At 37.7% G+C, this 26,192-nt stretch overlaps 1 protein-coding gene across 1 annotated transcript in view; it reads left to right on the plus strand.

The window, feature by feature from the left end:
• LOC126101302 (uncharacterized) overlaps window positions 1-26,192 on the plus strand; it is a 264,331-nt gene that overhangs the window by 45,577 nt on the left and 192,562 nt on the right. The window contains exon 6 of the mRNA XM_049911981.1: window positions 23,870-23,998. Coding sequence (XP_049767938.1) covers window positions 23,870-23,998 — 129 coding nt within the window. The remainder of the gene's footprint in view (window positions 1-23,869; window positions 23,999-26,192) is intronic.

Consider the following 26,192-nt stretch of genomic DNA (forward strand, 5'->3'; position numbering starts at 1 on the left):
AAACTACCTTCGTACATAAAATGTTCAGTATAACATACACAGTTAGCACAGGAACAGAAAATAAAAAGAGGTGAAAATTGCCTATCTGGCTCTATTAATAACTCTTACAGAGAATGAAAAGTGTTTTCAAGCAAAAGTGAGATGATGATTTTGTGCCACTATAGTTTACCCTTTTCTATAGTAGACAAATTCTTCATATCACAGTGTAGGTCACATTTTAGTCTTATGAATGTGACAGGTTTAATTTGTTTGTTGATGGGAAGGCTTGCCAATTTATGAAATCATGGTTGAACAGATGAATTATGAGATGTGTTCAGTACCCTCAGTTGTTTAATACAACTATGGCAAGAGTACTTTTTATTCTTTTATTTATTCATTAATCCTTAAGACAGTTTTCAAGCTGTATAAGGCACCATCACAATTCCGTACACATATGTTATATGTTTTTGAAATTCAGTTTGTATTGCACATTACGCAGTTGGACAATTTAATAATTACAGTTGGTTAAATTGTGTTACACTACCTCTACAAAGTTGTTCCATACACACACTTAAGAATAATAAGAATGGAAGCTGTTTGTTTATAATTAAATTGTTAGTTCATTTAAGTCACTATTTAAAAATTCATCAACAGTATAGAAAGTATTTGCCTTCAGTCAGGATTCTATAAAATTTCAGAAATTATTAGCATCTAACTTCCTCATCCCACTTGGTAATTTGTCAAAAAGACACCTTCCTGCATGCAGAATGTTTTTATTTTTTTATTTTTTTAAAGTTTAGTCTAGGAAATATTCAGAGTTCCTGTTCCTTGTTCTGTAAGAGTGAATGTTCAGTCATGTGTCATGTTTAGCCCATTTGTTCTTGGTGTGCACAATGGTGTGAAATATGTGTAGACTTGGGACAGTCATTACCGTATTTACTCGAATCTAAGTCGCACTCGAATCTAAGCCGCACCTGAAAAATGAGACTCGAAATCAAGGAAATAAATTTTTCCCGAATCTAAGCCGCACCTGAAATTTGAGACTCGAAATTCAAGGGGAGAGAAAAGCTTTAGGCCGCACCTCCAAATCAAAACAAAGTTGGTCCATTGTAATATGAGACATGATTTAGGTCGAAAGAATGACGATACAGCTACAGTAGTTTGGTTCGAGTCGTAAGCTTAGCAGCTAAGCTTTACCAGTTAGCCATTGCTATGCTTCAGGTGCTCCGTCCGTATTTATAAGGGTACCCTTCCTTTTTCATGTGCTTCGTCTGGTTTGAATTGATTGCTGATTTTTCTTTGATCTGATAAGTGCCGTTCTCTTTGTTATATGTGTTTACGTCACTCTAAGCTGAAAATGCATTACTGTACTGTGTCATGCATTGTTTGTCACATTCTCATAATGTGTGTTTACGGCCTGTCGCCGCTCGCGGCATGGCTTTCTTTTTGTGCGCGCTACCACCGCTTTTTTTAAAAAGAGGAATCATCTCATTAGCGAAACAATGGCAAGAGACTGCTATTTGTTGTTACTTACACTGCTGCTTTCTTTGATAATGATCAACAAGAACCAAATAATAGACTGCATATGATAGAAGATGTTCTGAACGAGAGTTTAGCGAAAATTTTTCTCTGTTTGAAAATCTTTGCAGGCGCCTCTTTAGTACATTACATTCTGCACAGAAATTAGAGTCATCTTAGATTTAAAAATCTAGGCAATTGCCGTGCTTCATTTCTGACTGTATCACTATTAGGCATAAGAATAATACGAATATAAACGTGACATGATATGTATATTCTTCCGCGTTTGCTCTTGTCTCACTCTAGTTTCGTAGTTTATTAGGCAGGCAGGATTTAAATGAGATAGCAACAAACACGAAACAATACATGACAAAATGTTTATATTCATATTATTCTTATGGTTAAGAGAATACTGCAAGTGATTCACAATTCATAAAAGTTTCTTTTAGCAACAATCTCTTCTAACAGGTAGGAAAAAATTCAGAATGTAGAGTTGGCCATATTGACAAACATCCCAAACAGTCTTGCCAGTTGGATTTTCGTAGTACATTGAAATGCTGCTACATTCGAAGATGAGCAACACGGAATTTGTATTTAGTTCATTGGATAATGTATGAAAATGCAGTGCTCGAAACTCGGGGCGGAGGAAACAGCTCGTCTTCCACTTTTTTTTTAAATTTACTTACTGACACAGAGGTTTTGGCGCCAGTATCTATCTTTGTGCCTGCAAAACATGCCTGTGTAGCGCTACATATATTCGACGGCAGAAGTTAATTGTGGCGGCACCTACCAGCATTTTTCAGATCTTCCGTTTTCTTTGCACTCGATTCTAAGCCGCAGGCGGTTTTTTGGATTACAAAAACTGAAAAAAAAGTGCGGCTTAGATTCGAGTAAATACGGTATTTTGTTGTCAATGAAATACATTTTGCATGGAGTATTGACTCTTAGACCATACATGCATCCAATAGCTTTTTTTCGCCAAATAAAGGCTCTTCTGGCTCCAGCAGAGTTACCCCACATCATTATTCCATAGTTTATGTGTGTGTGTGTGGAAAAAGGTGTAGTAGACACAGATTAGCTGTTTTGTACTAACAGATTTTTAATTTGCTAATAAGGTACCACACTTGGGATAGTTTGCTGCATAAATTATCTGTGTGTGTGTTCCAGTTCAGTGGTGTGTCGAGATGGATACCTACTAATTTGATAGAGTCTTTGCCACGGCAGTCATTATCTTTTTGGGAGAACACTATTCTCTCAGTGTTGCTTCTGTTTAATTTTAATTCATTTGCCTTAAACCAGTGAGATGCCTTGTCCATCACAAGTGTTTTCATTTCCTCCATAGTACTTTTGTCATTATGTAAAGTAATAAATGTGGTATCATCTTTACCCATTACTGTGGTAGCAGGCTAAGCAAATCATTAACATAAATGATGAACAAAAATGGCCCAAGCACAATTCCATGAGGTACTTCTCTTATAAAGTTCAGGAAGCTTGACTTTTTATTTGAATCAGTTGGTATCATTTGCTTTGCATTGGGAAGTACGAGGGTGAGTCAAATGGAAACCTTAAATATTTTTTAAAATATTATTTATTGTGCAGAAGTGGTACAAAGCTGTACCACTTTTTAACATAATCTCCCCCACATTCAATGCAAGTCCTCCAGCGCTTACAAGGCATAAATTCCTTTAGAAAAAAATTGTTTTGGTAGTCCATGCAACCACTCATGCACCACATGGCGTACCTCTTCATCAGAACAAAATTTCTTTCATCCCATTGCGTCTTTGAGTGGTCCAGACATAGGGAAATCACTTGGGGAAGGTCTGGTGAGTATGTTGGATGAGGAAGACACTCAAAATGCAGGTCTGTGATTTTTGCAACTGTAATACCGGCATTGTGGGGCCTTGCAGTGTCATGTTGCAAAAGGACACCTGGTGACAGCAATCCACATTGCTTTGATTTGATTGCAGGCTGCAGACGATTTTTTAGGAGATCTGTGTATAATGCACTGGGCACAGTGGTCCCTCTAGGTATAGAATGCTCCAAAATGATGCCTTTTCCGTCCCAAAAGAGAGTCAGCACAACCTTCCCTGCTGATGATTCTGTTCGAAACTTCTACAGTCTTGGTGATGAGGAATGGTGCCATTCCTTGCTCACTCTCTTCATTTCCAGTTGGTGGAAGTGAACCCAGGTTTCATTCCCAGTAACTGAAACTGGAGCACATCGTGCACAGTGTGGTGTGCTGACCCATGACTAATCTTTAAACATTCTGCAATGTCATTCAGTGTCACTCACTGAGTTTTGCTACTACACCTACTATTTCCTTAAGGGAGACAGATTTCCATTCAAACTCACCATTACTGTGGTGGTTGGTTTCAAAGTCTGCACCAAGTATGGCAACTAAGGTTGGTTCAATGTCTTTATTGGCTACTGTCTCATCATTATCATTGTATTTCCATTAATTAAAGCTCAAGTTAAGTTGATCTGGGCTAATAGGAATAGGTGGTTTCTTTTAGAGATACCAGATTCTTCTTTTTCTATCTGGGTTTCGCCCCTCATGCAGTACTTCTTTCATGACTGACAATCTTGCCATGCAGCAGGACACTTCACTGCTATGGTAGCTGATTATCAGTGCAGAACAATAGCTGCTCATTGTGAGGCTTGTGCTGAGAGTGTTTCACCAGTCTTTGACGTCCCTTATAGCATCCACTTCAATTGTTGCTCTGTGCCCAGGCTGTGAGGGTCTGGCCACATGGCAATGCACCGGATGCTGGTGCTTTCATGGCACTGCAAGATGTCCAAACTGCACCATTTTAATGGCTGACATGCAACTTCCGAGGGCATTGTATTTTCATGTCATGCTCTTGTGCAGACTACAAATTTCATCTTGTGTATCTAAGTGCAGATATCATAAGTGCAGATATCATGTGGTGGACACTGGCATGAGCCAATGATTTCTCTGACTCTGCTGTTTCTACATGTACATTTTGGAACTGAAGCCTTTTGTGTTACACCAGTTACATGTAAACCTGCCCTTTATATGTTTGTAGCTCCACATGTTAATTAGTTCAATAAAGTTAGGAACCTTCCTACACCATGTTATTTGTTTCAATGAAATAAGGAACCTGTCCTACACTGTAATACCACTTTAGTTTTATACATACTGTTGTCAGATAAAATTTCATAGTATGACCCTAGCAGTATTTTTAATTTATACAGGTAAGGAGTGTACCAATTAGTTATGTGTCCTTTCCTGTTTTATTTGAACAAGTCCTCTGGGTGTTTAAAGTAGGACAGCATTCATTAAAGGTGGCTACTATAGCATATATGAAATTTTCATATGCTTCACAAGAGGACTGATACCTGTTGGGAATGGAACTCCAGTCAGTACCCTTCAGATCATATCTGAGATTTGTTATGTGTATATCATGCAGTAGTCTCTCTGTCCTGGATTCAGCCTCATGGTTGTGAATGTTTCCATCTTTAGACAGTTTTACGAGTAGGCCATCATGATCAGATAGCAAGGGCTTAATGATGTTCAAGTGAGTCTCATGTTTACATGTAGCTGAAATGACATTATCTAGGCAATAATTCTGTCTGGTATGTTTTTCATTGATTTAGTGAAAGTTGTGTGGCCTTAGGGTATCTAGATAGAGTCTAATGTTAGAATTTTTCACTAACACATATAAATTAACATAAGTAATGATTAATATTCTGTCTGTCTTATATTAAAGTAATAACAGTAATAAAAATTTTCTATGCGCTCCTTAAAGTCTTTATAGTCTGTTGTTGATGTACAGTATACGGACATTATAATCACTTTGCCATCAGGGAATTGGATGGCAGCAGCTTCAAATTTTCTCCCTTCAGTTAAATATTTAATGTCTATTACATTGGCTTTCAGTGACAACTGTTCTTTAACTAATATTACTATAGCACCACTATTGATCTTTGTGATCTATAGTAAGCAGTTTGGCTTGTGTAGCAAGCTGGAATATCTAAGTTACGTTCCTTTTCTTTAAGCCAGTGTTCACTGAGACACAATATTTCACAACATATTTCTTCTAAGAAAATTTCCGACTAAGGGAGTTTGAATCTCAACATTTGCATGTACAAATAGATTAAGGTCATTTTTCTGCATACAGCCAGTCCTAAAACTTAACCTAAAACAGTCCTATTTTTTTAATATGGTCCTGGCCATGATGATTTGAAAGTGACCAAGCCTTACATGGATTAGACTTGGTCAGCAACTCACTTTTCCCTGGCACTTTAAACATGCTTCTATTTCACAGTATGGAAGTGATTTACGACAACTCCTACAGAGATTGGTGCCAAAATCTAATGCTACTTTTTTTTAAAAAATGGCAAAATTCTTTCACTTACCAAAACTGTTGAGATGAGATGACGTCCATGTAACCCACCCTCCCATCCTACTACATTTATTTATGTTAACCCTGCGGCAGGCGCACTTAAGATCGTTGCATCAACAGGCATGGGCAGCACTCAGTGCTGCCACATTTAAATACATCAAAAGACAGTTTTTTTAAATTTTTTGGTGGAATTATTTATTGTTTATAACATCATTCTTAACAGCAACTTTAAATATGATCTGTATACATATGTCCAAGGTGCATGGGAAAATTAAAATTGTTACGGAATATCTGACATATGTTTCCAGGATATTTCCTAAGAGCTACTTCAATAACAAATTCTAAATAAATTATAACCACAGATAATGATTCGATTATTTACCATTGTTAAAGCAAGTTTTACAAAAATGTGTAATATGTACAAAAATTTGTAGTAGTAATAAAGAATAAGGCAGTCAGTAAATATATACCAAGAATCACACACTTTCTTCCTCCAGAGAAGCTCTGCAATCATTACATGTGACAACATTGTGGCAATGTTGCTTGCAGATGAATCTTTTGCACCTATTGCAAGTGACAGTAGCTTTTTTTTATTTTTTTTAAATTTTATTTACCACCACAAAGATGGCACTTCCCACACCTTCTTACAGTCTCATCATGATTGGCGGGAATTGATTGATGAGGTGACAGAAATCCTTGAATATCTCTTGGTAGAGTATATAGCTGAGCACTTTCTTTCAAATGACAGTCCATCAGAGCCAAGGTCAGGTTTGTTAGGTAGGATCTTCTTCTGAATATTTTCTCTGGATTGTTTGCAAAAAACAAGATCTGGAAATTTATCCCAGCAATATCCAGATAATGAAAAAACAATGCTAAGGGCCATCTTCTTGGGGTCCTTTGTGTAGAGTAGGATGTACACATATAATCCACAGTATCAACTCCACCTCTTGTTACATTGTAGTCCAAATTTACAACAGACTTGCGTGTAGCAGTGTCAGTTTCAGCAGTTTCATGGATTGACAACAGGAAAAGTGCAGCCTTGTTCATTTTTGTTTGGAACAAAACAAGACAGAAGTCATCTTGAAATCCGAAAAGACAATTTCCAATTTCTCGCAATCTGTTGGGCAAAAATTCCGGAGGAATTTCCTTCTTGTTCTTTTTCAATGTTCCAATGAACATTAGCCCATTTACTGAAAGATGCTGGGCTACAGGGTAACTACTGTAGTAGTTGTGTTAGCCCATTTTCTAAAAGATGCTGGGCTACAGGGTAACTACTGCAGTAGTTGTCCGTACTTACATTCCTGTGAGTTCCCTTGATTGACTCAACCTATCTCTTCACAATATCCATTGGATGGTTAGATGCAACATATGTTCCAAGATTCTGTCTGCCACAGTATACTTCAAAATTAAAAGTATAAAATGTCTTGCTATCGCACAATGCGTACAACTTCAATCCATACTTAGCATGCTTATTGGGCATGCACTGAACAAAACCGCAACGTCCATGAAATGGGACAAGCATTTTGTCTATGGTTGTGAACTCCCCTGACTGTAGTTATTTCTGCAGTTGTTCAGAAATGCTGAGTGGAGATTGCGGATGGCAGCAAGTTTATCAGTTGCTAGTCATTCTTTTCTTGAAGAAGTATCGTCAAACCAGAGTGACCAGAGCAAGAACAAAAAACGCTTGTAGCTAAATGCTGCCCTTAGAATAATCATTCCTGTTCCAATTGATGCCCACAGTTCTAATACATTTGTGCATCCTCCTTTTTATACAGCAATGAGAAACAGTGCTCCTAAAAGAGCCATTATTTCAGAAGCAGAAGTAGTTTTGCAATCTTTAGCCCTTGAGTAATTCACAGATGATCTCTTGTTATTTATGTACTTGTTTGTGTTTGCAACAACATAATCAATTATCTCAGGATCAAACAACTTGAGAAAACATTCAATTGCAGTTTTAGCTTCCCTATCATTGCATTTCAGGCCAGGTAGGACTTTGATTATATTCCTATGTTTTGGTTTCCCTAGTAGTGCTAACGGATTATTTATCCACAAAGTTTCTTGGTCCTTACCAATATAAAAATGGCAGTCATCATGTGGCATTCCTTTCACTTCATTCCCATCAATGCATGACTGCTCAGATTTGCTGGAATGATCTGCAGTTTCAATTATTTCTGCTTCCTCATTGCTGTCAGAGAAATCTGTGTAATCTTCTTCGTCAGATGATTGGAGAAGAAGACGCTCAATTTCTTCTGGTGTTAGTCCTTTCCTTTGTACGGACCTGGGAGACAATAAAATAATTCTAATACCAAAGTAATGTCAATAACAAAATCATCATTCACCCACAGAGTTGTAAAACAAAGCTTCTAATCATCAAAACCTTCGACAGTGGTATGGCTACATGTACTTACATTACCGTGTGCGTGTGGTACGCAGTGCCGTCTCGGTGCCGTCGTCCACTTCACAGGTGAGTCACAGCTGTTATGGTGGGTATAATGATGGTGCAGTAATGCAGTTTGGTGTGTGACTAAACAATCGAAGCATATCTAGCACCACTGTTGTGTGCTCGGGGCACTGACGTAATTATTGAACGAAAACAAAATTGGCAGCACTGTATGCTGCCAAGTGCCTGCTGCAGGGTTAAAAGTCAGCTGCAAATCCCTGCATAAGTAGTGTATTCTCTGCAGATCTTTGTGCATTCTTCTATAGTTTTAATGTTGATGTAACTTTCCTGTGTCCACCAACATCATTCATAAACAACCCCACAAAGTTTCATACATCATCCACCAGATCACCCATTTATGAAGCAAACACCAACAAACCTGTAACACTTCCTTAGGGTTTACTTTCATCTATGGTTATATGGATTGCCACATTAAGAATAACATTTCATGTTCTTTCTTCTGTGGTTCTCCATCTGGTCACAAAGTTTAGCTAATATTTCATATGTTCATATTTTTCTCACTAAGAATTAGTGAGTAAATGTATTGAATGTCTTCCAGAAGGCAAGGAACACAAAATTAGCATGGGTACCATCGACTACAGCCATTTGAATCTCATGGGCAAATGGAGTGAGTTTCATTCATTGACTCCAAAGGGGAGCTACGTTTCCCCAAAAATGTCATAATAGATGAATTAAAACATGTTCAATAATTTTACAACAGATTGAAAGCAGCACATAAGTCTGTTATCAGTATTCTTTTTGTTCTTCTCCTTTCTCCTTCATGGAGCAGGGATTTGACCTTTTTTGTCAAGGCCCAGTTATCTCTTCCATGATCTTCCCCTCTCATGCTTCTCTATGTCTGTAGGCAAGAGATTGTTTTGGAAGTTTATTTTCGTGCGTTCTATCTACATGCATCCACCATCTATTTCTGTTTACATCTGTTTATTTGTGTGCTGGATCAACTTGTAACTTGTTCCTAATGTTTTCATTTCTGATGCAGTCTTCTCTTGAACACACTTTAATACTAAGGAGAAATCTTTCTTCTGCAACCTGGTTCCTGCTCATATCCTTTTCTGTCAGAGCTAAGGTTTCAGGTCCATAAAGTGTAGTAGGCACTGCCATGGCTTCGTAAAACTTCACCTGTATGTCTTTTTTGGCCTTTTCTTTTTGCATATTTATAATTGCCACATAGGTTGCATCAAATTTCAGGATACACTCTTGTTATCAGTTTCATTCTCAAAATACCGAAGATACTGAAAGTGGGTTATCTGTTCTAGTATTATATTATTTGTTACTATTTTCGATCATATGGACAATTTTCTGTTAAATGTCATTACCTTTTTTAATTAGTGGAGGCCTTCATGTGATATTTAGAACCCAATAAATGAAAATGCATCTTTGAAGAATATCTCCAGTTTCATGAATCATTATGTGATCATCTGTATATGATATTACAACATTTCTCTCTGTTGATTTTAATAGTGTTGGTGATATTTTGTATCCAAGCCCTAATTAGGTGATCTGTGCAGATGTTTATATGTGCTAGAGACTGGCTACATCAACTTGTAACTGCTGTTGTTGATATTAATTGTTTAGACAAGTCACTGCCATCTTTTATTATAATTTCCATCTCTTGTGGACCAACCAGCCATTCTCCCAGATACATCTCAGCTCATCTTGTTTCAGGGCGAGCCCTTTGTAGTGTCACAACATACATCTATTAGCACTGCCACAATGACTATCCTAGTGGTCTATCTTGACCATAAATTCATTCTCAAATACCAAGGGGCTTTACCAAAAGCTGTCTGCTCTGATCCTAAATCTCACTAGTTTCCAGACCCTCACTTTCTACACACTTCCCAACATCTATAATTCCAATCATATAAGATACTCCATGATGAATGGTGATTGGGTCATCACTAAAACAATCATGATCATCATCATTATCATCAGTTATCAACCACATCATTCACTTAATGGTTCTGCCTCTTTAAGTCAACATGAAACATAGAAACCAATATGTTCTTTCATTTATGTCAATCTTCATCTTTCCATTACTGACTGAATATGGCTGTGTTTCATAAGTCTCTGTCTCATATGTCCACTGTCTGTAACTTGGGCTTTTTTGGTAAATTGGTCTCCAATCTAGTACTTGTTTGACCATCTGCCACACTTTCTTCAAGCAACATTGACCAGCCCACTGCCATTTCAAGATGTTTATTTTTTCCATTATGTCACAGATCATTGTTCTGTGTCTTTCTGTCTTTTTTTGTCTGACCCAACAGCAATCTTTGAACTCCTCTCTGAAGTACTACAAGTTTTTTAACAATGAACTCATTTAATGCCCAAGTCTTACAGCCTAAGTTATTACTGGCAGTATATGTTCTGCTTCTTCTGCCTATATTATATCCAGTATCTTCACACAGTCGGCATGTTAAACTTGATTTTATCAAGTTAGTAGTATAAAGTGGCTGGATGCTGCACATGTCACCAATTGGTCAATAACTGTTTTCTTCAGTTCAGCCAATGTCTTAGGCTTGGAAACTGAAGAGTATCTTCAGAAAGCTTGGCAATCTAATACATCAAAATATTTGTGATTTTAAATCTTCTTACAAGTTGAAGCAGATGGATTAAAACAACATCTACCCTTTATATTTCAACAGCTTCAGCATATTGCCCACAGGTTTCTCCCATACCAGAAGACACAAATTGTATGCTTCACTGTCTCTTCCTGTTCATTTACAACCAGGAACTCTGTGTATCATTCCTTCTGCGCTGTCCCTTCCAAAGCCTGCCTGACTCCAAAATCCCACCATTAACATGTTGGCAACCACAATTAACTACATCCTTGTAACAGAAATTTCTGTTGTTTTAATGATTCACCTACAAACAAACAAATGACACTGTCAAAGGCAGTTCTCATAGCTAGTGAAATCCTGCCTTAACTTCTGAGATGGAGCAGATTCACTGATTACATATTTGTGATCCTATTGCACATCAACACTGACCACTCATCATTGCCACATCTGTAGTTATTTAGTTAGCTAAATTCATGTTCCAAAAAAACGTAATGATATGGAAAAATTCATTTTATATTTACATCTGAAATTAATTTGTAAATATAGCTACATGGTGAACGTTTATAAGACTCTCTCTCTCTCTCTCTCTCTCTCTCTCTCTCTCTCTCTCTCTGTGTGTGTGTGTGTGTGTGTGTGCGTCCGTGTGTGTGTGTGTGTGTGTGTGTGTGTGTGTGTGTGTGTGTGTGTGTAAATATGCAGATGTGAGTTAGTAAATCCTCTTCTTTTACTCATTACAATAATAGGAATTTTTCTAGGGAACAGATGGAGTTGTCAACTTTGTTTTCAAATATTACTTTCCTGTCTGTCAGAGACTTTATATCAGTGGGTAATTGATCAAAGATTTTTGTTGCAGCATTGTGCACCCCTTTTTGTGCTAAAGACAACCTTAAAGTGGAGTAATAAATGTTATTTTTCCTTCGGGTATTGTAATTATGTATGACATTGTTCCTTTTGAAATGCAATGGATTATTGATAACAAACTTTGTGAGGGAATTAATATACTGAGAAGCAGTTTTCAGAATGCCCAACTCCTTAAACAGATATGTACAAGGTGACTGTGGATGAGCACCACATATTATTCTTATGGCACATATTTGAGCAATGAAGATTTCTTTCTTAAAGACTAGTTGCCCCAGAGCATTAGTCCATGTGACATTAATGAATGAAAATTTTCAAAATATGTCAACTTACTGATTTGTTTCTCCCCCAAATTTAATAAGTGCAAATGTGTCTGAACTAAATTGTTTTAGGAGGAAACATGTGCTTTTTCCAGTTGAAGTTCTCATCAATATGGATACCTAAGAATTTTCCACCATATTTATTATTTCCTCATAATGTGTTACACTTATCATTGGTGTAGTACTCCTAGATGTGCAGAACTGAACATGTGTCTTTTTAAAATTGAGGGTGAGACTATTCACAGAAAACTAGTCAATGAAAATTAGTCAATGATACCTTTAAGAACACTGTTTACCATTTCTTCAGTTACTGTATGTATTCTTTGACTGGCTGTAATACTAGTGTCATCTGCAAAAAGAACTAATTCTGCTTGTTGCATATTAGATGGAAGATCATTTAAATATATGAAGAACAATAGTAGACCTAAAATTGAGTCTTTGGGAAGCTTATACATCATTTCTCCCCAGCCAGAATAATGACTGTATATTACTCTGGTTTAATTACTAAGTACAGCTTCCTGCATTCTTTTGGTTGCATATGACATTATTCATTGGTTCGCTATAGCGTCAGTTTCATAAACTTTCAGTTTATCAAGGAGAATATTGTGATTCACACTGTCAAATGCTTTAGATATGTCTCACAAATTATCAGCTGGCACTATGTTATTATTTATTGCTTGTATAATTTGGTGAATGAACATGTAAATGGTATTTCTAGTAGAGCACTTCTTCTGAAATTGAAACAGTGATTTGCTGAGAATATTACTGCTGCTCAGGCAAGATACTGATTTAGAATACATCACCTTCTGAAAAATTTTAGAAAATGATATCAGGAGTGAAATGGGTTATTGACTACTATCCTATCACCTTCCTTAAATAGGGGTTTGGCAATGGCATATTTCAGCCAGTCTGGAAAAATGCCTGGAGTTAGTGATGTATTACAGATTTCATATGAGACCAAGATTGTTATATGGCAACAAATCTTTAGTACTCTATTGGAAACACCAAGACCAGATGAGCTTTTAGTTTTGAGAGACTGTATACTTTTCTTAATTTCAGTGGGGGAAGTTGGTGATACATTCATATGATTGAATTTTATGAGAGATGCCTTTTCATTATACTGCTGTGATTATTCTTTTGAGCTGTTTGTCCCTGTATGTTCTACTATCTTCAAGAAGTGATTATTAAATATATTTGCTACATGTGACCCCTCATTTATAGCCTCACATTCAGTTTGATAGTTAAGTCATCCTGTGGCTGATTGTTCTGTCTCTTGTTTCATAACATTCCCTTTAGCCTTAACTCTGTTGTCAGACTTACCAATTTCTGACATTATGTGCATGTTCCACGAATTTTTTATAATTTTTCTTAGTAATTATGGGTAGTTTTTGTAGTGTGCAGCTACTGCAGGATCTCTATGAATTTATTTGTTCTTTCCCAGAGATACATTTCCTTTTCCCTTTCAAATTACTTTAATCCCTGTGGTGAGCCATGGTTTTTTGTATGGCAGTTTAATGTTCTCTCTTATTAGTTTATGTTCAAGCCATTTTCAAATAATGATATAAATTTAGATTTTATGTTAGCATTTGGTTCATTATAGATTTCATCCAGACCATCTGTTCATCCTGGAGTCATTAATTATTCCACCTGGTTTTGACTGTGAAGTATCCTTACTGTAGTACATCATGTTATTTATCCTAACTGACTGAGCATCATGATCAGAGAGAGCATTTGTTTCTGGGTGAACTGTGTTTTCTTGCTTTGAGTTTCGCCAAAGAAGGCATATCAATTAGGACCTGCTATCTTTATCCACTCATGTTGGAAAGTTAATTACTGAAATCAAATTGTAGGATTCAAAGAAGGTTTCCAGATTATTTTTCCTATCACAATCCTGAAGAAAACCTACATTGAAGTCACCACAGAATATTGAGTGCTTGCTGCTGTCTGGCAGATACCATAGTAAGGAACCCTCATCAGGAATCCACATTCCATACAAATAGTTCAGAACTTCTGAGTGGGGATCTACAACACAGTTACAATTAAAAATGGTATTTATTTGCAAGGACACACTTCTGTTTGCTGAATACTACAAAATCTAGTTTTCTCAATGTTTTTGAACTTATGTCCTGTATAAATATACATAAAAACTCCTTCTTTTCCCATTTAGTTCTGCATGACTAAGCTGCCCGAGTGTAATCTTTTATATGTAACTTATCTAACCCTGTTGTTATGTGGTGATCAGATAGGCACAGGATGTCTATCTTTTCAGAACTCACTACATTTTCCAAACAGGCACTGGCTCTTGATTCTAACCTAGAAAGATACCTGTCTGACACAGCTAACTACAGTGATCTTCCTTTGTGTGATGGTGGCCCCAATGTATTTTCTTCGAGAAGCTCAGGCAGCCTATCACTCCATCCCCTGTTCAGGTGTACGCTGTGTCTAATATATCCCCATTTCCCAATTAAAGCAACAAGCACTGCATTCATATGATACTTCATTTCAGTCAGTAGCAGCCTGCTGAACTCAGTGTTCACATGGCTCACAGCAGTTTAACCAAGTGTTGGACATGGTGCTGTAGGACCATAACAAAACTATTTTGCGTGTGTGCCAGGCTGTTCTTTATTCCACCTACTAGAATAAATTGCCCTTCTTTGCCAAAATCATTGCACAAATACACCATGTCACATGGCAAAGGCTACTACTTGGTTTCACAATGCTTGGACCTGGTACTTGTTCCTAAATTTGTCCTGTACCTAGCAGCAAGATTCTTTTTTCTTCCTGCTCTGTGTTTCTACACGTTGTTTCTTTGCCAGAAGTTTGCTGCACTCTACTGTGAACTACAGCTGGATGAGGTTCTTCCCCTCCTACTTCAGGTAGCAAATCAAATTTATTTGTTGCTGTAAGCTCAAATGTAGATGAAGAAGTTGCTGAGATGTTTCCTTTTTGCCCATTGCTTGTTACCTTTATGCAGTTCCCACAATCTTTTTTGTTCTTTGACTACTGAGTTCAAATTTTCCTTGTTCTAATTCAGCCTGAAAGGCACAAATCTTTGCCACCTGTTCAGCAATTCTCTTGTCTATTTTGCTGGTTCTACTGTTCTATGGGGGTTACTGTACCTCTGTGTTCAAAATCATTTGCAGACTAAGATTAAGCTTTCCCTCATGTGAGATTTTTTGTGTCGTATCATCACATACACCTAACATTCCTTATCAACCTGTCAAATGTTCTAAAAAGTGAGCTTCTTTCATGACACAACTCCACCCAAAGTTGAAACCCCTGAACCACATTCTCTACCTAAGTTTCAGAATGCTCTGAAGTGAATATCTGCTCCACTATCCTGTCTACTTATTCCCAAGATGTAGTTCAGTATCTGTCCAATGCATCTTTTTCCATTTCCATGCCACTACTACTCCCAACCTCCAGCCCCAGTGTTCATATCCCTGCAGAAACATAAAGTAACAGTCCCATATGTCTGCTCCCTATCTTACAGTCCAGCCCTGTTGGAGTTTCATACCCCTGAGAGGCAGAACAAATTGTGAAATTAATTGTGATCTTCCCCCTCCACTGCAATCACTGTGCAACTTTCTGTAAGAGTATGATCATCAGCTAATCCTAGATAACTGACCAGTACCAAACTGTCATCACGGGTCATCAAGAAAGACTATTCAGTTCTGAAGCTTGCTACTCTGGATAATGTGGTTGACTTTAATGGCTATTTCTCAACCTTACTTGCAGTTGTGCTGTGAGTCACTTCTTCAAATATGATCATGAGTAATTACTTGTAATTAGTATTTACTGTCTCTTGAAGATTCTCAAAAGTTCTTATGTTTGTAATGTTTATATATACTGGAAAATTTTGTGTTTGTATAAATAATAGCACTCTGTTGAGGAGTTCAGTTCTGTTCACTTGTATAATGGTGTTCATATATATACATATAGCGGAAAGACTTACCTTAGGGGGAAAAATGACTCCTTACCCTCTCCCTTAAAACCCACATCCTTTCGTCTTTCCCTCTCCTTCCCTCTTTCCTGATGAAGCAACTGTTTGTTGCGAAAGCTTGAATTTTGTGTGTATGTTTGTGTTTGTTTGTGTGTCTATCGACCTGCCAGCACTTTTGTTTGGTAAGTCTCATCATCTTTGTTTTTAGATATATTTTTCCCACATGGAATGTTTCCCTCTATATATATAAAAACAAAGATGATGAGACTTACCAAACAAAAGTGCTGGCAGGTCGATAGACACACAAACAAACACAAACATACACACAAAATTCCTGCTTCGTCATTCCACGTGGAAAAAATATATCTAAAAACAAAGAAGATGTGACTTACCAAACGAAAGCGCTGGCAGGCTGATAGACACACAAACAAACACAAACATACACACAAAATTCAAGCTTTTGCAACCAACGGTTGCTTCATCAGGAAAGAGGGAAGGAGAGGGAAAGACGAAAGGATGTGGGTTTTAAGGGAGAGGGTAAGGAGTCATTCCAATCCCGGGAGCGGAAAGACTTACCTTAGGGGGAAAGGAGGACAGGTATACACTCGCGTACACACACATATCCATCCGCACATACACAGACACAAGCAGACATTTGTAAAATATATAAAAAATAGAAGGAAACATTCCATGTGGGAAAAAATATATCTAAAAACAAAGATGATTTGACTTACCAAACGAAAGTGCTGGTACGTCGATAGACACACAAATAAACACAAACATACACACAAAATTCTAGCTTTCGCAACCAATGGTTGCCTCGTCAGGAAAGAGGGAAGGAGAGGGAAAGAGGCAACCGTTGGTTGGGAAAGCTAGAATTTTGTGTGTATTTTTGTGTTTGTTTGTGTGTCTATCGACGTGCCAGCGCTTTCGTTTGGTAAGTCAAATCATCTTTGTTTTTAGATATATTTTTTCCCACATGGAATGTTTCCTTCTATTTTTTATATATTTTACAATATATAAGGGAAGTGGAATATTCATGAGGTCAGTGGATTCCAAAACAACATTAAATCATTTGCGTATCAGGTATCCATCAGTGTTTTTCAGAGACACTGGTAAGGAGCCAAAATAATGGCTGTAAGGATTTGATCAAATTGCAAAACACAACAGGTGAGATAACATGATGTGTTTGGCAAATGTGTATCTCTACTTGGATGGCACATCCCAGCATTGGTTGGAGAACAATGAAAAGAAGCTCAGCAGCTGACATAAACTCCAGACTGAAGCAAAGAAAATGTGTTGCAGTAATCAGTAAGTCTACTTAACAGACAAACAATTGAAGAACTGGGTTCATTGTCATGGAAAAATGACGCAGTCCTACATATAGAATGTTTTGACACTATTCCACATTGTGAAGTCGAATATAACAGAAGTTGACCAACTCTCACATGTGATGAAACTAGCCAAATCAGACATGTTCAAGATTCTTCTGGGGAAAGATGTTATAATAATGGAAGAATTCATCATGTTGTACCAGCACATTGAGGAAATGCAACAGAAGACCGTTGGACAAAGGAAGTATGACTGATTCCTGAATGTTGGTCCTGTGCTAGTTGTGAACGACCACCATGACCTCAGCTGTCTCATACACCAGTTTATAAGAGAAGAGATGCAGGATATTATGGCAGCATGAATTTTCAGACCAAGTAAGCAAGAGATAGCAGCAATGATTGTCAGCCCCATATTTCAGCAGGTACTACAGAATACTGCCAAAGAGGTATAGTGATCTTTTACTTTCAGTCTCCACCGCCTTTTGAAAGTGCCAGAAAGAATGGACTCAGTCGACTCAGAATTACACTGCAGCCACCAGATGACAACTCAGAACAGACATTTGGAGGGCAGAGGAAAACATGCCAGTATGTTAAATATGAGAAATAATTTGTGTAATTGCAAATGTTTGTACTGTAGTAGGAGATAGTGTTATGAACAACATCTTGGCTATTAGGGGTTTGGGGATGACTGTGAAGGGGTGAATAACTCAGAAAGTGTTGCCTCTAATGAAAACATATCCTAGTACAAAATTAAAGTTGTAATTATGTTTACTTACTGTGCTGACCATCATTCGATTTCAGCATTGTTCCTAGAGCACTCAGAAGTCAGGGTTTTCTAGTGTATGCCTCTCTCCTCTGTAGGTGTTTTTTTGGTGCAGTTCAAGTAGGGGGAAAAATATCTCAGTGGAAAGAATGTAGTGTGATGGTAGTGCCACTCTGTGTATTGTATGTGTGTGTTTTCTGTAACACATTTATCAAGGATGATGATGTGTGTGTTTTAATTCAACTGCCCACCCACATCCATGTGTCAATACGTGTTGCACATGTAAAAGTTACAACAGATTATCCACAAGTGTGGTGAGCATGTTCACATTCAATGAAAACAAGAACACAAGGTACGAGAACTGATGAACATGACATATCTGACAGTCTATCTTAGCTTACAACGAAGGAAACAATTTAAATCATGGAACCACCTCTGAAGATTGATCACCTGTACAGCAATAACAATTCTGCATGGTCAGTTTGTGTTCATTCACTGATACTACATCGTGAAGTGAGGGATACCATATAACCTGGATTCAGAAGATAATTATGATGATTTTGGCATGGAGAAAAAGGAGACGAAAAATAAGAGGGCCTTGTCCATCATTCAAATGCAGATTGAAGACCGCTATCTAGAGAAAATTGACACTCTAAAATGAGTGAAGGAATCATGGGACAAACTGGAAAAAATACTCTGCAACAATGGCCTACTTAACACTATATTCGAGGTGAGGAGCTTAGTGAATATGAAGAAAGAAGATGATATAACTATGGATGACTATGTAAGGAATATACTGACTGCTAGTAGATTAGTGAAGAAAGGGCATTTAACCTTTGATGACAAAACAGTTGCATGCTTCTAGGACTGCCTGTGGAGAAGTATGAAGGCCTCATTGGAAATATGGAAAGAGATGAAAACAGATTGACCACAGACTAGAGTTAGAAGAGAAGGACCTGGGACCAGTTTAAGTCCACTAAGAGACAGAAAGAAGCCAGAGCATATGCAACACAAGGTAGAGGTCATGAACAACACAAATTTTGTGGGAGCCACTACAAACATCATAAACAAAACAAAGAACGTGATAAGAATGCAACTAGCAGAAACAGACTATGTTTCTCCTGAGGTGAAGCAGACCACATTGCCAAGGATTGCCCACATTTCCATGGAAAACAAGAATGGGGTGCAGCAAGCAAGCAGAACGTTCCCAAGAAATTGGCATACAGTGCAAGTGGGTGCAAGCCTAACAGCGCTAAGAATTATCCAAACAATGAAGGCCCAAGTACAAAGGAAGGTGATGAAATAGTGGCCATGACAATGACCAAAAGTGGAGGAGCTGCTGATGGAAAGGTGTGAGTTCTGGATTTAAGGGCATCATATCATATGACTAGTCACAAAGAGATACTACAGGACTTAGAAATGGACAACTTTGGAGAAATAAAACTAATGGACAGGAAAGTTACTAAGGTGACTGGTAATGGAAGTGTTGTCATGAAAGCAGAAAAGTCATGTGAGGGTAAATTAATCCAGTTAACAGACATGCTTCTGGTGAAAGAAATGGGTGGGAACTTGTCTGTTAAATAAATGGACAAGGGAGGAACATGCATTGGATATGTCTATTGGTGAGAGCAAGATCATCAGGCGGTAATGTCTATTTGGTCCACTGTGAATATTACAAAAGAAATAACAGTACAGTGATGCTCCACAAAGACAGAACACATCAACCAGTGGAAAATGAAGCAACAGCTAGATGGGAAGACATTTTGTGGTACAAAAGATGTAGAGACAAAGAAGCTTTACTCAAAGTATGTGGAGTCATTAAGTATGAAGAAAAATATGAAGTGTGTGTGCAAGGAAAAATGACAGAATTCCAAACCAAGCCAAACTACTACTGAAAATGTTCTAGAACTGTTAAATAGTGATATGGGTTATATTAGACAGATCTCCTTAGGCAGAGCACATGGCCATGCTACTTACCTGGATGATCACTCAGGATATTGATTGTGAAAGTGCTAAAGCAGAAAAGTAATGTGTTTAACTCATTTGTGGAGTTATAGGGACGTGCATCAGTGTGTGAGACAGGAAGAAAACTGCAAAGTTTCCAGTCAGACAATGGGGCTGAGAACATCAACAGGAAAATTTGAACAGTTGTTCAAGAAAGAGGGAATATTACACTGGGAAAGCACAGTTTACTCTCCCCCATCCAATGGAAAAGCTGAATCGAATGCCTGAATTAAACATTTATATCCATTATGAGGTATCTACTATTCCAAGGTGGTTTGCCCAGTGGCTTTTTGGGAGAAGCTCTTATGTTGGCATGCTACATCAAAAATAGGTCCCCGACAAGATCCCTTGATGGAAAAATCCAATATGAAGTCTGGAAGCAACAAGAACTTATTAAAGCAGGCTTGAAAACATCCAAAGTGTTTGGCTGCAGAGCCTGGACAAGCACATTGACATCTGACAAACTTGTGGAATGGGCAGAAGAATGTGTTTATCCCAGAGCAGAGGCAGGATGAAAAGTATATTGTCTGTGGAGACTTGAACAAAAAAATCCTTTAGAGAAGAGATGTCATCTTTGGTTGTTGAGCAACAACACACCATGAAAGAGTACAGTACTGAAGGCAGTGCAAGTACCAGTAGTTATTTGTGTGAGGAGTGCAATACCATGTTGGAAAGTAAAATTTCTAGTGCAAATAGTGAAGTAGGGATATGATGATCTATACATCTGGTGAAACTGAAAAAGTGTGGTTTGTGTCTCTTTGAATATTGTTTCACTACTATGTGTCAAGTGAATCGGTCTGTTTCAACATCAGCAGAAGAGGCTTTAGACATAGTTCACAGGGACAAGTGGTGTACAGTCATGGAATCGAAAATGAGTAGCCTAAAACAAGACAGTACATGGCATTCTGTTGACAGATCAAAAGCTGATTGTGTTATAGTAAGTGAGTGTTTACTGCAAAGAGAAACAGAGAAGGTGAGATTATCAAAATTAAAGCAAGGTTTGTAACTCTGGGCTATAGCCAGATATTTGGAATAGATTATTTCGAAAGCTACAGCTCAGTAAAGTGCCCAAGTTGCTTCAGAATTCAATTGCAGTACTTAGGGGATGGAAAGTCAAACACATTGATGTAGAAACTGCTTATCTCAATATCCCCATAAGCGGCACCATTTTCAGAGAGTGACCAAAATTGTTTATTACGGGGAATAAAGTGTGTTTATTGAATAAGAGTTTGTATGGGCTTCACCAAGAATGTGATGCTATTTTCTGCTCTATGATGAAAAAGCTAAGTTCAAAAAAATGTGAAAAGGATTTTTGTGTATTATTCTCTAATCATTTGATCATTGGGGTTCATGTTGATGTTGTTCTTGTAAAAAGTGAGGAAGAGAGGACTGAACAATTCAAGAATGTTTTGAAATCTGACATTAGCATTAAATAAATGGAAGACATATTGTTTATTTTAGGAATTTTGATTGACCAGCCTCAAGGACAAGTGAAATTAAACCAAACTATTTACATTCAGCAGAAACTGAGAGAGTTTAAAGTGCATGGCTGCAAGGGCATAGCTACACCCAGTTTGATTACCATTTTGGTGAAGATGGGAATGACAACACAGTGGAATGTTCGTTGCACATATCCACAGGGACTGGATCTGATATTGCCTTTATTGCAGGAGGGCTGAGTCAGTTCAACTCTAAACCAAGTATATGAGAAAAAGTACCACCACAGCTGTATCTTGGGAACATTTTTATTCTGTCACATGACTTGTTTTGGTGACAAATTACCACCATTCTCATGCCTCACTACTGCCAAAAGATGGCACAAGGTGTCGTGTACAGACACCTGATGAAAGCTAGTCCGCATTTGCTACTAACAAGGATCCCACAGTAAATGCACCAAGGAAATCAAATACTCTTTTGGCAATGGTGGTGTCTGAGGATGGCAGTGATGTGCTGCCAAAACTATTCATGTGATAGAAAAAAGACATTCTCAAGATATAGCCGTGGTGGTACTTTTTCCCATATATATTATCAGCTGAAGTCTCTTGTCCATGCAGTAAGATGGACATCCATGAATCTAAATCAGGTGTTTCTTACTGGGCTAGAGTGAAAAGGCTGTTTCATTCCTGCAGCAAACTAAAGATTTGAGCTTATGTTTCAATGCTAGTTGTTCCGATGCTAGTGAATTCAGTGATGTTGACTGGGCAAATGACACAGCTGATAGTAAATATGTAACATGGTACACAAATTTGTTAGCTGGAGCAGTAATCAGCTGTAAGAGTAAAAGGCTTCATTGTAGCAACCTCCCCAGTTGCAACTGCAATGTTCAAAGCATGTAAGGGGGTGGAACATTTTGTAGATTTTTTAAAATGAGATTTTGTGTTCTGAAGTGCAGGTCAATGCTGACAGCACACATGCCACTGAGATTGCCAAGAAAACAGGTGTATCAAAAAGAACCAAACATTTCAGAGTGCACTGTCATAAACTCAGGCAGACTGTCATGGATGGTTTTCTTAAGTTTAAGTTTGTCAACTGATGACAGTACTGCAGATATTTTAATTAAATCTCTTAGTGGTGTTAAAACTGAGAGATTCAGAGACATATTAATATTACGATATGTATTACTTCATGTTGGATTACCTGCCTGTTAAATTTTGTCTCATTTGTGTTTTTATGTTTAATAACATATTTTTCAATGTGAAACTTATAAGTTATTATCTTATGATGCCCACCAAGGGGAAGTGTTGTAATTATATTTACTTAATGTGGTGACTATTATTCGAATTCAGCACTGTTTCCAGAGCATTCAGAAGCCAGGGGTTTCTAGCGAATGCTTCTCTTTTCTGTATGTGCTTTTTTGGAGCCATTCAAGTAGGGCACGAACAACATCTCAGTGAAAAGAATGTAGTGTGATGGTAGTGCCACTCTGTTTATTGTATGTGTGTGTTTTCTATAATATGTGTATCAAGAATGATGACATATGTGTTTTAATTCAACCAGCCACCCATGTCCATGTGTCAATACTTGCTGCACATGTAAAAGTTACAACAACTACATTTAAATTTAATATTCTCTAGGATCAGATATTTATGTGCAGAGAGTGAGAATGTTGAAAATCTCACACACCACACATATGCTGTAGCATAGGTAGCCTTCGTAGGCCAATATGTGCTACTTACCTGACTCTAAGGGGCACAAATTTCCTATAGAAAATTGCTCATCTTGACTTCATCTACACCTCTGTGGTACATTGTAAATCATTAACTGTTAGCTGTTTATATATACTGTGTATATTCTTTTCAAAGAAAGCATAAAATGTAATATCTTTCTACATATTTGATCAAGAAGTCATATTTGGTCTTGTAGGCGAAAAGCAAATAGGAAAGCAGAGAAAGTAAAACCTAGCTTGTAGACCTAAATAGAACAAACAAAAAAGCTAGGACCAGGCAGATCAATTCTCCAGTTCTAAATTAGGATGTACTGATATTGGGAAAGAGTCTGATAGTTGGCCACTTGGCATGTATTCCAAAGACATCCCAAAGCATACTTACATTCTCAATAATACATCACATACGCAGACCATAACTATTTCCTGAACGCTCAAAAAAATCTTCTTACAGAAACCACAAAATTTTGGTCTGTACACAAGCAGTTTTTATTTTTACTTGCAAGCCATTTATTGTCTTAATTATAATCTTAGAATGTCATGTTTGTACATTATTTATAGCTTCATGTTACTGTATCACCAACAACAATATTATTTATTTCAGATCATGCCAAGAGCACAAAATTCTCATGCCTATGTAAATGCTGGGTTCCTATTCAAACTGGACGTGAATGATGTGGGAAAAGTTATATGCAAACCAAGAATAGTATTTGGCGGTATCCATTGTGATCTGGTAGGTGGTAATGGGAAATGACTTTTATGCTTAATATATTATATAGGGCATATTTTGATTGATTTGCTACATTTGTCTGTTAGAACTTCAAAGTGATGGCACTGTAAGTTAAACTTTATGTGTAGTATACTGATTAGGCTATCATATTACAACCAGCATCATTGTTGAAGATGATATTACATCATCAGAATTACTAGAGGTGAAGGGAGGGGTGATCATATGGAAGACTATTGTTTGCACTACATTAATGTCTTTGATTTACATTTGGAAGTGAGTTAGTTTGGGTTTAAAAATGACAGTTTTCTCCTGTCTTGATTCATCAATGCAGTGCACCAGTTCTCTTCTACTCTTATGTCTGTGTAGTTGCATCCTTTTCTTCTCAAGTTGCTGCCTCAGGTACCCATGAGACCCATTCAGCAGGTATCAGGGAACTAACACCTTGGTTTTCATTTTTCTTTGCATGCTTCATGATCTTGTTAGTTTCACTTAATTTTAATTGCTTTAGATGTGGCTCCCTGACAAACATGTACATCTCCTGAAACTTTATGGGCTGCACACAGTCCAGGTGGTGTTCCACTATTACGGATTTGTCATGATCCTCAAGCCATGCATTTTTCTGATGCTCCAAACAACACAGGCCTTTAAACTTCCTAATTTGACCACATAGACAATGTTATATGCACTACAGTCTCATAGAGTCCTTCAGTGTGGAGAACATTTCCAGTAGCCTTCGTGCCTACCATTTGATCATGGATACTTCATGCACTGTAGAGTACACAGATTAGTCAAAATATTATGGCCACTGTCCGCTGTAAGATTGGACGCTGCCTGGTGGTGTTGTGGGCATATGATATGGTAACAAAAGTATGTAAGCAGAGCCGACATTGACAGGGTATCACCCTAGCAAATGGGGAAATCCATTGAGATAAGCAACTTTAACAAAGGCAGGTATTTATTATGCAGAGTCTGTGAATGAGTAGCTCAAAACAGTGAAGCTGGTTGAATGTTTGTATATTACTGTCTTGAGCATCTATGGAGGGAGGTAGAAAGACAGTGAAGCTACTACTAGTAGCTATGTGGTTGAACATCCATGACTCTTCACAGAATGTGGGGTTAATGTGGGGTTCGGGGGCTTATCTGCTCTGTAAAGGTGGTGATCTGTGATGTATCTGCCAAAATACCACAATGTTCCTGCACACACAAGTGTTTCAGAGCACACTGTTCATTGTACTTTGTTGAACATGGAGCTCCACTGGAATCTGGTTTCCCAGGATAGAGTGGATCAGGTTATGGTTGTGGAGGGGTCCATAATCAGTTACTGTTACTTGCACAAAACACACAAACTTCATTTTCCTAATAACCACTTAATTACACATTGCTTTAAAAGGATCAAATTAAAACAATGTGTCTGAAGGCCTAGTTAAGAAAACTTGCGATATCTCCTGGGCTGAAGACCCAAAACCACACCAAAAACAAGAATGGCTGAAGGCCTGAACACAAGTTATAAAAAATTACTTTAAAGAATACATGTGGCTGAAGACCTTATTTTTTTTTTTTGGGGGGGGGGGGGGGAGGGAGGGGGAATTTCACGTAAATACGCGGCTGAAGGCCACACATTGGACACTGAACAACTCAGGACTTAGGGCCTGGATAACATGAATTTCAGATAGAACAAACTTTCAAAATTTTAGTTATTAAACAAATCAACATCAAATTTTTAAATTAATTTGGCTGAAGGCCTTATTTAAAATTAAAACAAACTAAATTAATAGATGGCTGAAGGTCTCGCACAGTACATCAGACTAAAATGAAACAGAACAGTGGGGCTCAGAAGTGTTCCAAGGGATGGCCTGAGGAGGTAGCTCTAATGTAAGGCAAGGTGAGACAGACAGCCAAGAGTAAGGTTAAATAATTGGATGGCAACCTGACTCAGGGACAGCTGAAGGACTGACCAACAGCCTAATCAATTCCCTTCCACCGGACCAATGATACAACAATGGAAAAAATCAGCCAAGGACTAAGATACCAGCCATACTACATCTTCAAAATTGGCATCTGAAACCAGCCAAGGCACAATAACCACTATTAAGAAAAAAATATGAACAAACAACTAAAGGGTGTTGAACTACATGCCGTGCCAGACAGCATCAACATGGCAAGGGAAAAACACACTGCTGGAAAACTACGCTAATGA

Source organism: Schistocerca cancellata, chromosome 9 (assembly GCF_023864275.1).
Source record: "Schistocerca cancellata isolate TAMUIC-IGC-003103 chromosome 9, iqSchCanc2.1, whole genome shotgun sequence".
NCBI classification, from domain to species: Eukaryota; Metazoa; Arthropoda; class Insecta; order Orthoptera; family Acrididae; genus Schistocerca; species Schistocerca cancellata.